Genomic DNA, 14,502 nt, shown 5'->3' with positions numbered 1-14,502 from the left:
AGAATGGCAAACAAGCTGACGGTCCACCTGATGGAAAGTGGTAACCGTCGCCTATAGACATGAGCAGTACCATGGACATAACAGAGTATACTGTTTCGCCCTTGATACCTCCCATGCGTTGCCATTCCTGAGGACTCAGGTGTTATTCCTCTGTACCCAGTAAATTCACGCCATATCCCACCCTTCAAACTGACACACAGCCATGCAAACACGACTTTACGGTTGAAACACGAATGGCACAGAGGTGCCCAATTAAACGACTTTTGTACAAAGTCTCCCTCTGGTAATTTCGACTGCCAAGCGTGGCAATACTGGCAAACTGACTGTTAACGGTTGATGCAAAAACAAGAGAATGAATGAATGTGAAATTTAAAAATGTCTAATTGTCTTCAAAATTTGTAAATTTATTTAATATTTTATGTTATTTAAATGTTGAAGGGCATGTAAAAAATTAAATATATCGTGTGACAGTGATGGATGATTGATGTTTAGTAAAGGGAGAAGTACATACTTTATATTATTCTATCTATAATTTCGTGTATAATATAGTATATGTCATATATGTGTAAGTATATTTGTTATTTATATATATTTATTCATTTATATATGTAATTTTAGTATGTATGTATATCAACAATTACTAGTACAACATTCGAGTATTCTGACACTTCCCTATAGTTGACAGGGAGAGAATGCTTTTAGCATTAAATCCACCATGTACACATGTTTGTACTAATGAATAAATAAATAAAAAAAAGTGAGCGTGCGAGCAAGATATAAATAGACGTAATCATAAGGTGTAAATGAGAAAGCGCAATAAAAGGGATTCTAAAAAAATACTGTCTATTCTTACAAACTAAAATTACGACGTCCAATTAATGTGAAAAAAAAAAGCATGTAATCCATAAGTAAATCTAATCAAAACCACAGTGTACCTTCTTCTCCTTGACGAGTTTCTGGTTGGTGTCGTCGCTGAGCGCGAGGTCCTCCTCCAACTTCTTGAGCTTGGAGTCGCACTGCACACGCTCCAGCTGCAGCTTCTGTCGCGCTGCCTCCTCCTCCTCTAGTTGCTCCTCCAAATCCTGCATCACACCATTTTGGACACATTGAACAAATACAATATGTAGTTTTTATATATTATTATATGCATATTTTACACATGTCTCTGAAACTCTTAAGAGTCTTAGGAACGGATTTTTTTATGTAACTTAGAATGATAAACAAGTTGACGGTCCACCTGATGGAAAGTGGTAAGCGTCGCCTACAGACATGAGCAGTACCATGGATATAACAGAATATACTGTTTCACCCTCATGGGTGAAACACATAAAGGGTATCATTACCCTCCATGCGTTGCCATTCCTGAGGACTCAGGTGTTATTATTCTGTACCCTGAAACTTCACTGCCATATCCCACCCTTCAAACCGAAACACAGCCATGCAAACACAATTGCTTCACTGTAGAAACACGAATGGGACAGAGGTGTCCAAGCAAACGACTTTTGTACAAAGTCTCCCTCTGATATAGGTGTACGTATGAAACTAGTTATTAAAGTGCATGAAGCAAAAGGTGTATTGTAAGGTTGAACATCTTTGATGTTCACTCTGCCTACCTCACAAGAAACTTGAAGATATATATTTAATACATTTCATAAACACAATTGTAACTAAGTTTTGAATAAACCAAAAATAATTATGAAATATATCTAACATACATAATTTTATTAACAATAAACAAATATGTATTTTTTTTTAATTTATGGACCTATTGTAGACTTCTGTGGCAGAGTGATAAATACATTGCATAAATAACATTCGATTATCAACCGAGCAATTCAGACAATAAACTTCATATTTGGTTACTACAGGAGTATGCCGACCTGTATGTTGAGCTGCAACCGCTTCTTGTCCTGCTGCAGCGCGTTGCAGCGCTCCTCCTCCTCCTCGATGCGGCCCTCCAGGTCGTGCAGCAGCTCCTCCAGCTCCTGCTTGCGGGCCGCGGCGCGCGCCCGGCTCTCCTCCGCCTCCGCACACAGCTCCAACTCGGCCTGCAACACAATTTACATACATTTATTACTACATTTTTTTACAACTTAACAAACAAGTTTGGCTGATGACATAACAAAATCGGGGGTTCCAATCCCGATTCGATATATCGAAAGATCGATCTTTTAGATCTCGATCTTCTATACTTATATCGATGTATCGATATTTTAAGGTAAATCAATCCAAAATTTGACACAGAAATAAACAAGATAGAAAATCAATATTGATGACCGCCCATAGAAGACATTACATTGTTAATTTTTGATTAAAAAAATGATTTGAAAATTTCAAAATCTAGAACACCGCAGCTAAATTGCACGACTCGCTTCTATAGGATATATTTTGAAGAGTGTACTCAAGAACTGCATGACCTGATTCCTCTTTCACACTTTCAGCATCGAACTACCCAACGGGGCGAGAGGCTCCATCCTTCATCCAGCCGAGATTTTCCCAAGAGACTACAGCATGGGGTTCTTCAAAAGGGGGTAATGAGGTTTCTTCAGGGTCGGCAACGCACGCGTAATGCATCTAGTATTGAAGGTGTTCATAGGCTACGGTAACCACTTACCATCAGGTGGACCGTATGCTTGTTTGCCACCTCAGTGGTATAAAAAAAAATCCTTATGTCGTAGACATACCATTGACACACACGAAGCGCTTTGCGTCTTCCTTCATAATGCATACAGATAAGAAGTGGAACTATCTCCCTGCTTATGTTTTTCCATCAAAATATAATCTATGCCAATTTAAGGCATATGTGAATAAGCTATTCGTGGGCCTGCGAGGTCCATCTTAGACCCCTTACCATCAGGTGAGATCGTAACCAATCGCAGAACACTTCATTAGTAAAAAAAAAAAATGCAATATGTTACACCTTTGTATAGAGTAATCACTTTACACACCTGTAACTGCTCGGCCAGCTGTGTCTTCTCTGCGTTGGCTTGTTGGTACTTCTGCTCGTACTCCTGGCACCGCTTCATCTGCGTGTCCAACTTGTCGCGGATCTGACGCAGCTCGTCTTCCTTCTGAGTCAACTTCTCCTCTTGCTTCGTCACCTCCAGCAGTGGTTTCACCTAGAACATAATAATTTCTTATTATTAACACATTTTACGTTATTTATGTATGGAGTTGATATTGCTTTATAAGTTTAATAATTTTAAATTAATTAAAAATGTAAAATTATGTTTAAAGATCGCGTCTCACAAAAAAAATCTACTTAAATTATGACAAAACCAGTTATTTTGATCTATAAACTAAACAACTGTCTCGATTTTGATAAAATTTCTGTAGAACCAATTTGTAAGTATGCCCTTTCAAATAAAAAATAATTATCCAAATCGGTTCAGAACTGACAGAGTTATGAGGTAACAAACACAAAAAAAATTACAATCGAGTTGAGAACCTTCTTATATCTTTTGAAAGTCAGTTAAAAATCAAAGTTCTATTTCTCTAATTAGAAATTATGTATTTTTTATTTACAGTACATATTCGCGACTTCGCGACCCTAGTTCTTTCTCTGTCGTTTAACACTTAAATCTCTGAAGTTTCAAATTTGATACCGGGGTTATAAATCGCATTGGGCGCCTACAATCGATTTTATTTTAATATTTGGCTGTTTACATGTTAACATTTTTTTTTTTCAAAATAAATATATAAAAATATCGTTTTGATTTTTTTTTTTACTATTTTTCCCCATTAGTAAACAGAGTAAAGGGTACACTTATATATTTTTCAATTTGATTTAAAAATTCAGGCTTTTAACTATCGTTTTGAAATATACTTTTTTGGAATTATTTGGAATACTTTTGGAATAATTTTCAATTATTCCAAATCCTATTCTTATAAGATAGGTTTAATTTCATTGAAATTAGGATCCAAATATTTAGTTTTGAATACCTGTAGACATATTATTTTCGATGGCCAATTCGTAATACAACATAAATTTTACATAAACCAATTCGTGTCAGCGGAATCTTTAACAATTGATTATAATATCCAGTATATACAGAGTGATGACAATTCAAATATAACAACAGTCTATTCAACACGTGGATACGAACTATTTACATAACATATTAATAGCCAGGGAACTCGTGTTTTCAAAACACGTCCATTATCAAGCTATCTACGAATACACACGTGTGATTTTCTAATAACCTACTAGAGAGAATGGTATGTAAGACGTCGAGAACGTCGGATAGACTTCTTCCATGTTCCTTTGAGAAGAATAGAGCTAGCAAAACATGCTCCTCTTCCACTGGCTTTGATTCTGCTCAAGTGTCTTGAGCCAGTATCCGAACTTTGATATATTGATTTATAAACTTGTCGAGTTTCGCTGAATGGCAATAAATTATTTAGAAAGCGTCCACTATTTAAATTTTATCACGTTTCATATATTGTGATCGATAAGGGAGCAAATTGGGAAACTGTCAAGTTCTCTTAGTTGGTCAGTATAAATAAATAAATAATAATACACATACCTTGATATACAGTCTCCACCACTGCCAATTCCTCAGCTTTAAGTACGCAGCGCAATTTCTTTGGATGATTCTAATAGCGTTCAACTGTTGCAGTCTCTTCTGGTAGTTTCTCCTTGCGAGGAAGCCCCGGCAGAATGCCTGGAAGTTCACGATCAGGTCTGTAATCTTGTAGTCTCGCTCTTCTTCAAGATGCGCAAGCACTCCAGCTCGGAAGAAGATCTTCGACTGTCCCACGCGATACAGGTTGTGATCCAGTTCCAAAGCCTCGATCATCTGTTCGCAAGCTTTCTTTCCATCCATAAAACCTTTGGGTATAATGTTGGGAGTCAGCAACTCGTATCGTTGTCTGAACTCTTGGAATGGAATACGGTTGGGGAAACCTTGCCTGCATATCCTGATACCCTCGAGTACACCATTGCATCTCAGCTGATCCAAAACCAGAGGTGCTTCGATTTTGCCTGCCTTCTTTTCGTGGTTAGGTATAATACACCTCACGAAGTTGGGGTTCGTATTTCTGAGGGTAGCCATCAGCTTTGTCAACTGTTCTTTGTATAACTGTGACACTGTTCTGAACATGCCCTTTCTCGTTCGCGCACCGAACTGTGTGTCGGTCATCGCTTGTTGCGCCATGCCCACGATCTCGGCATCCTTCCAGATGTGGCACACGAAGGGATCCTGCGAGTTTTGCAAGAGCGACACAACATTTTCGTTAAGAGGGTCCATGTTCTTCATAAGCCAGAGGGCGGCGGAGTAGTCCACTTTGCCGGCGTAGTGGATAACGGCGAAATCGGCAACACCACGGAAGTCCGTCTTCATAAATTTCGGATGGACAGAGTGAGCCGATACCAACTTCTCGACAAAAGATTTGTCCGTGGCTTTGGGGAACCAACACTCCTCGTCCAGCAGGGCCATGATGCCCATAGGCTTCTCGATGAGGTCGATGGTCGGTTGAAGATCCAAACCGAAATCGATAAATTTCCACTCGATGCCTTCACGTTGGTATTCTTCCTGTTCCAGGATGAACATGGTGTGGTTGAAGAGCTGCTGGAGCTTCTCGTTCGTGTAGTTGATGCAGAGCTGCTCGAACGAGTTGAGCTCAAAGATTTCGAAACCGGCCATATCGAGGATGCCGATGAATGAAGCCCCTTGCCTCTTCGTTCTGTCTAAGGATCTATTGATCCTGTTGACTAGCCATCTGAACAGGCGCTCGTAGCACGCCTTGCCAATAGCCTCAACTGAGAATTCCACTTGTTCTTTTGTCTGTGCTTTCGTTACAAAATCGCGGCCCACTTTGATTCTTGGTTTGAGGAAAGCTTTCGTCATTTCAGTCACCGAAAGACCTGAAAAGAATAGGAACCGTGAATGTCGTATTAAATTTTAGAGTACTCATACAAAATATGTATAAATTAACACTTACCTAATAAATGTGCGATTTTTTGAGCAACAGTGTTGTCTGGTAAAGTAGCCTGATCCGAGTTTCTTTCCTGTTTGAACTGCATAGATCCAAACAGAAGTACGGCTGAGACTATTCTGAATATGGAGTTGAAGTCCTCCATATTCATGCCCATAATATTCATCGATTTGATAGTCGCTTGGAACTCTGCAGCGTCATCGATACCTGGTACAGGCAACGCTGCATTTGACAAGAATGGATAACTCTTGGGATCTTCTAGAATGTACTCCGCCTTCTGTTGAGGTGTAGCGCCGACTAGAAGCTGATAGAAGATGTGGAATGTCCTTTCATCTTTCGCTTGTCTTATTGCTCTTGACTTTTCTAATAGGTACGTTTCGATATTCGCGCCCGCAATGAAGCCCGACGCGTCGAAGTTTATTCTAATAAATTTACCCTGAAATAATATTCATTATTATTATCATGTATTCTTTATTCATTTTCATCATTAACATCATCATCACATACGCCTCCTCCTTGGGGGGTTTTGTTAGTAGTTGCCATGCTTGGCAGGCGGATTGGCAACTGCATTTAGGCTTTAGAGATGTTTTATGAGAGATGCTACTGCCCATCCCTCGCCCTTCCTTAGTTCTATCCTATTCTTTATTGCATAATAAAAATTTGTACAAGAAGCCAACTTTATACCGTATGGAATTTTCTACCAGCTAATCATTAGGTAAAATGGAAGATAATGGAATGGTAACCTCGCCTGCGTTAACGCTGGCGGGGCACCGGTGAGAGATGATAGGTAAGAATGAAATGGCTAGTCAGTTGGTCCATCGTGACGAATAATACATCGAATTCGATCGACCTGACAGGCTATATTGTTAGGAATAGGACTGATAGTACGCAGTATTAACCCCCCCCCCCCCCTCCATTGTTTTTCATTTAAATTATACATTAAATTTTACATTTATTTTTTTACTTTTTATACTACTTAAAATGGCAAACAAGCTGACGGCCCACCTGATGGAAAGTGGTAACCGTCGCCTATAGATATGAGCAGTACCATGGACATAACAGACTGTTTCGCCCATGATACCCCCCATGCGTTGTCATTCCTGAAGACTCAGGTGTTATTCCTCCGTACCCAGTAAATTCACGCCATATCCCACCATTCAAACCGAAACACAGCCATGCAAACACAACTGCTTCACGGTAGAAACACGAATGGGACAGAGGTAGCCAAGCAATCGACTTTTGTACAAAGTCTCCCTCTGGTACATAACAAAGTACTGAAAGCAATAAATAAAAATATATACAATATACTTACAAATCTTGAGGAGTTGTCGTTTTTCACTGTTTTCGCATTACCGAACGCTTCTAGGATTGGATTAGCCTGCAACAGTTGTTGCTCCAATTCGCCCTGGAAACGAAACGATATCGTCACATCGCAGTCACCTCGCACAATTTGAACTTGATCATAAAAAAATATAAGCTATGGTTTACAGTTAAACAGAAGATAAGGCAATGAAATATTAGTGACTCCGTTACACGATATGTTAGTAGGATAATGATTTATAATATGTATACAGATGTGTGTGTGTGTGTGTGTGTGTGTGTGTGAAGGATGGCCAATGTATATATATATATATATATATATATATATATATATATATATATATATATATATATATATATGAGTGACGTCACTGATGATGTTAGCATTACCTCGAATGTAGGTCCGTTTGTCTACGGGAGGGGCGGCGTGAAATTTTAAAATGATGTTTGTGAGTACAACACACATATGAACAGACAAGCATATTATTCATATAGCAGTTAACTAGTAAAATGAGTTTGTTAGCAAATGTCCACTATTTTTAAAGTAATGTCTTCTAAATATTAATGTTAAACTTAATTCTAAGTAGCTTTATGAATATTTTTTCTGTTTATTCAAATATAAAAAAATCAATGTAATGTAGCTATCGAATATCTTGCGTTAGTACAAGCGATTGCAATATATGATTAAAATGGTACATGGGGGCATTCGAGTATTACGTAAGGCAATTTTTTAACATATCTGACCCTCCATCCTTCCCCCCGTGTAAAGCGCCGTAGCATTTTTCTGTATCCCCCCCCCCCCCTCTAAACGCTACATAACACCCAATTGACCAATTTTACCAAAAAGTCACAACACAACACACTCACTCGACATACAATCGAGGGATTCCCCGTAAAACATAAACGAAAAGGGGTTACCAACTTGGGAGATTTTAATTCCCTAGTTTTTTATTTAAATAAAAGAAAAATGTTACGTAACGCGTTGTTCGAATAACCCTCCCGCTCCTGTAATGAATCGTAATGTTTTACCACCCTCCCCCCTGGGGGGAAGGGATTGCTAGTAATGAGGAGGTTAGTTCCCATTGCTAACAATATACCGTATCAGGTCGACCTCCACGCGGTTCCCCCTGGAAACCATCGTTACTAATTCATCATTGAATTCGACACGATGGGCTGATTGACCTGCTTCTTTCATTATTCATCTATCATCCCTCACTGGTGCCCCGCCAGCGCTAACGGGTTACCCGTTAGCGCAGGCGGGGTTACCATTCTATTAATCACCATTAACCTTACCATTAACCCCCCCCTCCCCATTCAGTTACGTAATACTTGAACACCACCCATGTAATGAGTACATAGGTAAAATCCTCAATTATGTATGAGTACCTATTAGTATATAAAAAGTATAGTTTTAATACATATATACATAACATAAAAATATTAATACTGTACATAAAAAATAAACCGAAAAACATTTTCTTCTTGTAAATTGTTATAAATACAAAATATATTTCAAGTAAAATGCAATAATATAATATGTCCTTTTATATAATGTAGGAAAAGCAATTATGCATCTTATTTTAAACAGAAAACAGTATAATTTCAAACATCCAATAAGTCCCGTGTCATGCAAACATGCTAGAATCATCCAATAACCAAAAGGAACCGAAAGCGGTTGGTGGAAGGTGATAAATTGTCCTCGTAACGAAATAAATAATAATATATAAGAAATATGCGCTTTCCTCTAATGCATCACTTGTTCTAACATGTAGTTAGTATTATTCATAAAATTATATCTACACCTACACTAATAATAAAAATATATTTTTTTTTGTTTGTATTATAGAACATAAGGTAATAATTACTGTGCTATCTTGCAAAGTAAAAAAAAAAAGATTATTATCCTTTTAAAATGGGGATTGAATTGAAATCTTGACCTTTATCGTTATTACTAGCGAGTCCATGAGTTGGAATAAGACAGCGCAAGTTGCTATCTCGTTCTATCTCATGGACTCTCACTCGGTAGCGGTGACGATTCCATCGATGGATTCGCTTGCCACTTGTCTAGAAGTTCTAATCTACTTGCGAAGCTGATTATTGTTTCCAAAGAGACGAAAGTTCAAAACCGAAAATATTTTGATCCCACGTACTAACTTGACAGCTGGATGTGGTGAGTCAGTAACGAAAAAAATAATTTTTTTAGTTTTTTTTTATTTAACTCTTTATCGTACACACCAATTATAAGAATATGATCAAATGCACAAGGGCGGGCTTAACTCTAAAAGAGTTCTCTTCCAGCAAACACAAAGTGGAAAGGAGCATCAATTGTCAGCGGGTAGAGCGGTGTACAATATTGTGACAAATTTTCAACCAAACTAGACAAGTCATTTTCACATTTAAATCACATTTTACTCCTTCGTGAAATGAAATGTTTTTTTTTTTATTTTTATTTACCTGTCGAATTTCAACTATTACTAAAAAATCTCTTTAAATTATTTTGTAAACTACTAAATCGTTTCCACGTTACAGTAGGTAATGATGTAATTTATGCATACTATTAAACTGTATATCAGTATTAATTGTTTGTGATAATGATACAAAATATTTCATTTGCAACCGGTAAAACAAGTGGAAATATCAAATTCGGGTACATTAAAAAACGAGGTCACCTCAAGTCAAATTTTAAAAAGTGATAAAAATACAGCCACCATTTATGTAATTCACAATTACATTGTAACTACTGGCTGATATTTTGGCTGCTTTAATTAAAAACCTTTTCATAAACATAAAACTGATCACGAAGCGAAAACGGCATAAAATTTTGCATACCGGTACAGATATAAAAAAAAAATTAAGTACTTTAATTGAATTTTCAACTTTACCTATCTAATTTAGCTAAATTCACACACTAATAGCTTTATTCATAAAAATTAAAACATTATACTGACCTATTATTTTGTCACTGTCTTTCTAATTAAAAAATTAGCATAACAGATAAAGAAAAGACACTTTAATAGTTAAAATAGATATATAAGTTATATATATAAGTTTGACGAATTTATGAATAAAGCGATAAGTCATTTAATATCTTATATACCTACCTACTTATAAAATCGTCAATACAGAGCAGGGATCTGACCGTAATAAATTAATATTAACATTACTGTTTTATGAATTTGTAAAACTCTATAAAAATATTAAAGTATTAATCAAACAGAACTAATTTTTTGTTCGTATAAATTAAAAGTTATAAAATTTTGAAGGAAATATGACATATTCAAATTTAAAATGCTTAAATTATTTAATGGGAATAAAATGATGGACAATTTGCTTGGCAAACAATATCGACCAGCACCATGGAAATCACAGTATATACTGTCCCACCATCAGTACCCCACGTGCATTAAAATAAGGAAGCGCATATATCTTATGTACTAGGACAATGTACCACTAGCCCGTGGAAGCGTTCTCATCATTCGGTCCATCACTTACTATGATCAACTGTGGCGACGGCCCCTGTCGTAGTCGCCGCATGGTCGGAGGGGAGAGAAAGAAAAAATATACATCAGTGTGATAGTAGCTATACTATAGTATTTTTTTTGGTATAAACACTGCTAAATTTTAGACCTATTACACCTATCTATAGCTCGACAACTTCGTGCGCGGTACGCCCTAGCGCATCTAAGCCACTTACAATGAAAAACGACCGCAAAAATTACGTGTAAATAGCTCAGCGGCAGATTAGCGCGCGCCACCTACGTCTCACATCATACGCCCCCCCGCATGTCTGTTACCCCGTAGGAGCGCCGAGCACAAAGTTGGCAGGCTATAGTATCAGCAATAAAAACACATAACATTCACAATCGGGTATATACATAGTAAAAAGGATAATGTAACATGGGAGGTAATAATTTAAAACACCCAAACCTTAATTTAGAAAAATTAGTTTCCCAAAGTAACCCAATAGATATGTTCAAATCCGGGACCATTTATACTATACAACACCATACTGTACTACAGCACTAAGGAGGTAACATTAAACCGTGCTGAGACTGCTTGACAGACTGTTAAAATCGTTTCTCTTAGACCTAAATAAGAATCTAAATAAATGAGCGTCAACGACATCCAACGCCGAGCATGCCTGTGTCTTCGAGTAGTACTAGGCCTACGATGGAGATAAAATGAAAGAGATAGAACGACTACCACTAGAGGTCACTAGTAACTATTGACGCATTGACGGCTGAATCTTCTAACGAGGATGTTTCAATTTCAAATTGGCGTGTTTACTGCAGGCAATAGCTGTATTGTGGTTAACATTATTCTGAGATAAGTTTTTTTTTTTATAAAACTTAGAATAGCAAACAAGCTGACGGACCACCTGATGGAAAGTGGTAACCATTGCACATAGACATGAACAGTACCATGGACATAACAGAGTGTACTGTTTCGCCCACAATACCCCCCATGCGTTGCCATTCCTGAGGACTCAAATGTTATTCCTCTGTACCCTGTAAATTCACGCCATATCCCACCCTTCAAACCGAAACACAGCCATGCAAACACAACTGCTTCACGGTAGAAACACGAATGGGACAGAGGTACCCAAGCAATCGACTTTTGTACAAAGTCTCCCTCTGGTGCTCATAGGTGACATTAGAACGGCTGCCATAGAGTCGTTGACACGGTGACGGTTTAAGGCTGTGAAAGGCGACATCGATGTTTATTTTAAACTGTCGTTGACACTCATCTGTTACCTCGTTAATTTTAAATTTTAAAGAAATAATCTTAGATTACATATATAGAGCATCGAACCTTAAAAACGGGTCAACTTTTTGTCAGCTCATTGCCAAATTAGCTGACTCGTTTTTTTATCAATGTTTTATACACTTACTCATAAAATGTATCCTAATGTATTTTTTAATAAATAAAATGAGTGTTTACGCATTAAAATGATGCAGAAATTATAAAACAAAATAAATATAGAAGTTATAAAGGAAACATCCATAACTATTTATCACGCAAAATTGTATGAAAAAGTTGACCCGATTTCTCGAAGCATTTCTATGGAGACACTCTATCTACCATATATAATCTAAGGAAATATCCAAATAATTATCTTTGGATACTTATTGTACACATATCTAGATAGTAAGGTGTAACAGGCCTAAAACCTTATTTGTATGGGTATAGAGTTTATTTAGCAGCGTCATTTTTATAGGGAAATATCAACAAGTAAGTCTAGCAACATTGCAATACAGTGCTGTTCATATTACGTCGCATGCCACCTCCGTATCATGCCAAGTGCCGACTGTGGATAGTACCAATCATACTTGCAAATAATTACAAAACTTACAGAACAGTACTACACAATTATTGTGATTACATTATAAACTCAAACTCATTGGTAATAGGATCAATATTCGCAGTTCATCATTTGACAGTTTTCTACGTTATTATGAGATTACAAGAGCGTTCATAACGAAGAAATCTGGCAATATCTATAATAATTATCTTTTAATATATATATATATATATATATATATATATATATATATATATATATATATATATATATATATATATATATATATATATATCAGATCGTTATCCATATTACCCATACCTACTAGTGAATGATAGAAAGACCTTAAAAAAATACATTCGGAAATATGTAAATTACTTTTTCATAAGTTGGAATTTTTTTTTTTTACTTTAATTGAACACTCTTAAAATAGATCTGTTGATATAAATTAGAGAATTATTAATTTTTTCGAGGAATTCGTTGTTAAATGAACTTCAATTGCTTAATCCTACTATTAAAAAAAATGACAATTAGATTAACTGCAAATATAAACCAATTATGTCACGATACTATCATCACATTTCATTCGTGGTCATTAAAGTGGTCGAAAGTCTACTGACAGTCCCATATGAGGTTATAGTCGTGAACATTTTACATTCCTAGCAATCATTACTATCCTAGCAAACATAATCAAGCATACTTAATTACCTCATATCTTACGTACTATAAAGGGGAAAAATTTATACTTTTATCCACTAGTTTTTGAGTATATTTATAATAAATAAACTCAAAAACTAGTGGATCAATTTTAAAAACCATTGGAATGCTACGTTATTCCTGAGTAACTTAGGCTATAACTCTTTTCGAAGTTTCCATCTACCCGTGTAAAGCCGGGCCGGATCGCTAGCGAATCATAGTGGAAAGCCAATGGCGTTTCATTTGTATAAATACATTTCGATAACCCATACATTTTTTCAATCAATTCTAATTTTTATGATATATATAAACATTTATAAATAATTACCTAATTATAATAATGTATACTTAACTGGTTTATGAATGGTAATAAACGGCAGGGACTATAAAATGAATTATAATATTACGTGACCAATAGGATGCAAATAATAGACTTGTTTTATATTTTATTGAATTTGATGGCTTTTTTACCATAGTCGTTATAACTAGTTATTTGATCACAACTAAAATAAATTAAAAAGTAACTAAATTAATGTAAAAATATTTTTTTATATTATTTTTAAGAACGTTCACATGTTCAAAATATGGCAACATCGCGTTTATCGGTTAAACTTCAAAAACAATTGAAAATTTTTCATTGAAAAATGCATCGTTAATCAAATGATATGTTGTGTATAAACCTACTATCAGAATCTTTGTACCTACTTCATATTTAGTTTTGAATTTTTTCAAATACTTTTTCTTCTATCAAAATCCACAATTTTCAATGATAGCTTTCTAAGTATATTCTTGTATGATTTACATTTTAGTTGATAGATAGAGCACTTTTTAAATAATCAGTCAGAAATATTAAAAATGCTTAAATTATTTTTTAAAACTGACAGATAACTGCGACATTGCAACACTTCGTCAAGCCAGAGTTACGAACGCACCCAAATTTTTATTTTGAAAAAAATAAATCATTGATTCGTCACTCCATATTCCTTATTGAACATGATTCCAATTTGTGATCACCACGATTACCAAACATTTGGCGAACGTTAGGATAATGGCAAACGTCCAATATTTGTAACTAACCAAATGACAAATAAGCTATTACTTTGAATTGTATATACTTTATAGTTCCAAGAATACATATATTAACATAAACTGTATTGTAATTCGGAACACAATCGTGCAGTCGTGTATGTCCGGGCATACTGATGATTATTCCGCTATAATATTATTTAATTGAAACAGCCCTCAGT

At 35.9% G+C, this 14,502-nt stretch overlaps 1 protein-coding gene across 2 annotated transcripts in view; it reads right to left on the bottom strand.

Moving 5' to 3' along the window:
• Positions 1-14,502, bottom strand: part of LOC113510363 (myosin heavy chain, non-muscle) — a 49,935-nt gene that overhangs the window by 27,946 nt on the left and 7,487 nt on the right. Inside the window, exons 3-9 of one of the 2 annotated variants that reach the window (XM_052903483.1) lie at positions 10,750-10,773; positions 7,250-7,342; positions 5,944-6,373; positions 4,527-5,866; positions 2,949-3,119; positions 1,881-2,048; positions 936-1,082 (exon numbers count right to left, since the gene is read on the bottom strand). In XM_052903483.1, the coding sequence (XP_052759443.1) occupies positions 936-1,082; positions 1,881-2,048; positions 2,949-3,119; positions 4,527-5,866; positions 5,944-6,373; positions 7,250-7,342; positions 10,750-10,773 (2,373 nt within the window). The remainder of the gene's footprint in view (positions 1-935; positions 1,083-1,880; positions 2,049-2,948; positions 3,120-4,526; positions 5,867-5,943; positions 6,374-7,249; positions 7,343-10,749; positions 10,774-14,502) is intronic. The other variant, XM_052903484.1, reaches the window with a different exon arrangement.

This window comes from Galleria mellonella, unplaced genomic scaffold (assembly GCF_026898425.1).
Source record: "Galleria mellonella isolate WM207_F2 unplaced genomic scaffold, CSIRO_AGI_GalMel_v1 utg139, whole genome shotgun sequence".
Classification (NCBI taxonomy): Eukaryota; Metazoa; Arthropoda; class Insecta; order Lepidoptera; family Pyralidae; genus Galleria; species Galleria mellonella.
Note: the sequence above shows the minus strand (reverse complement) of the source record. Positions and strands in the feature narration are given on the sequence as shown.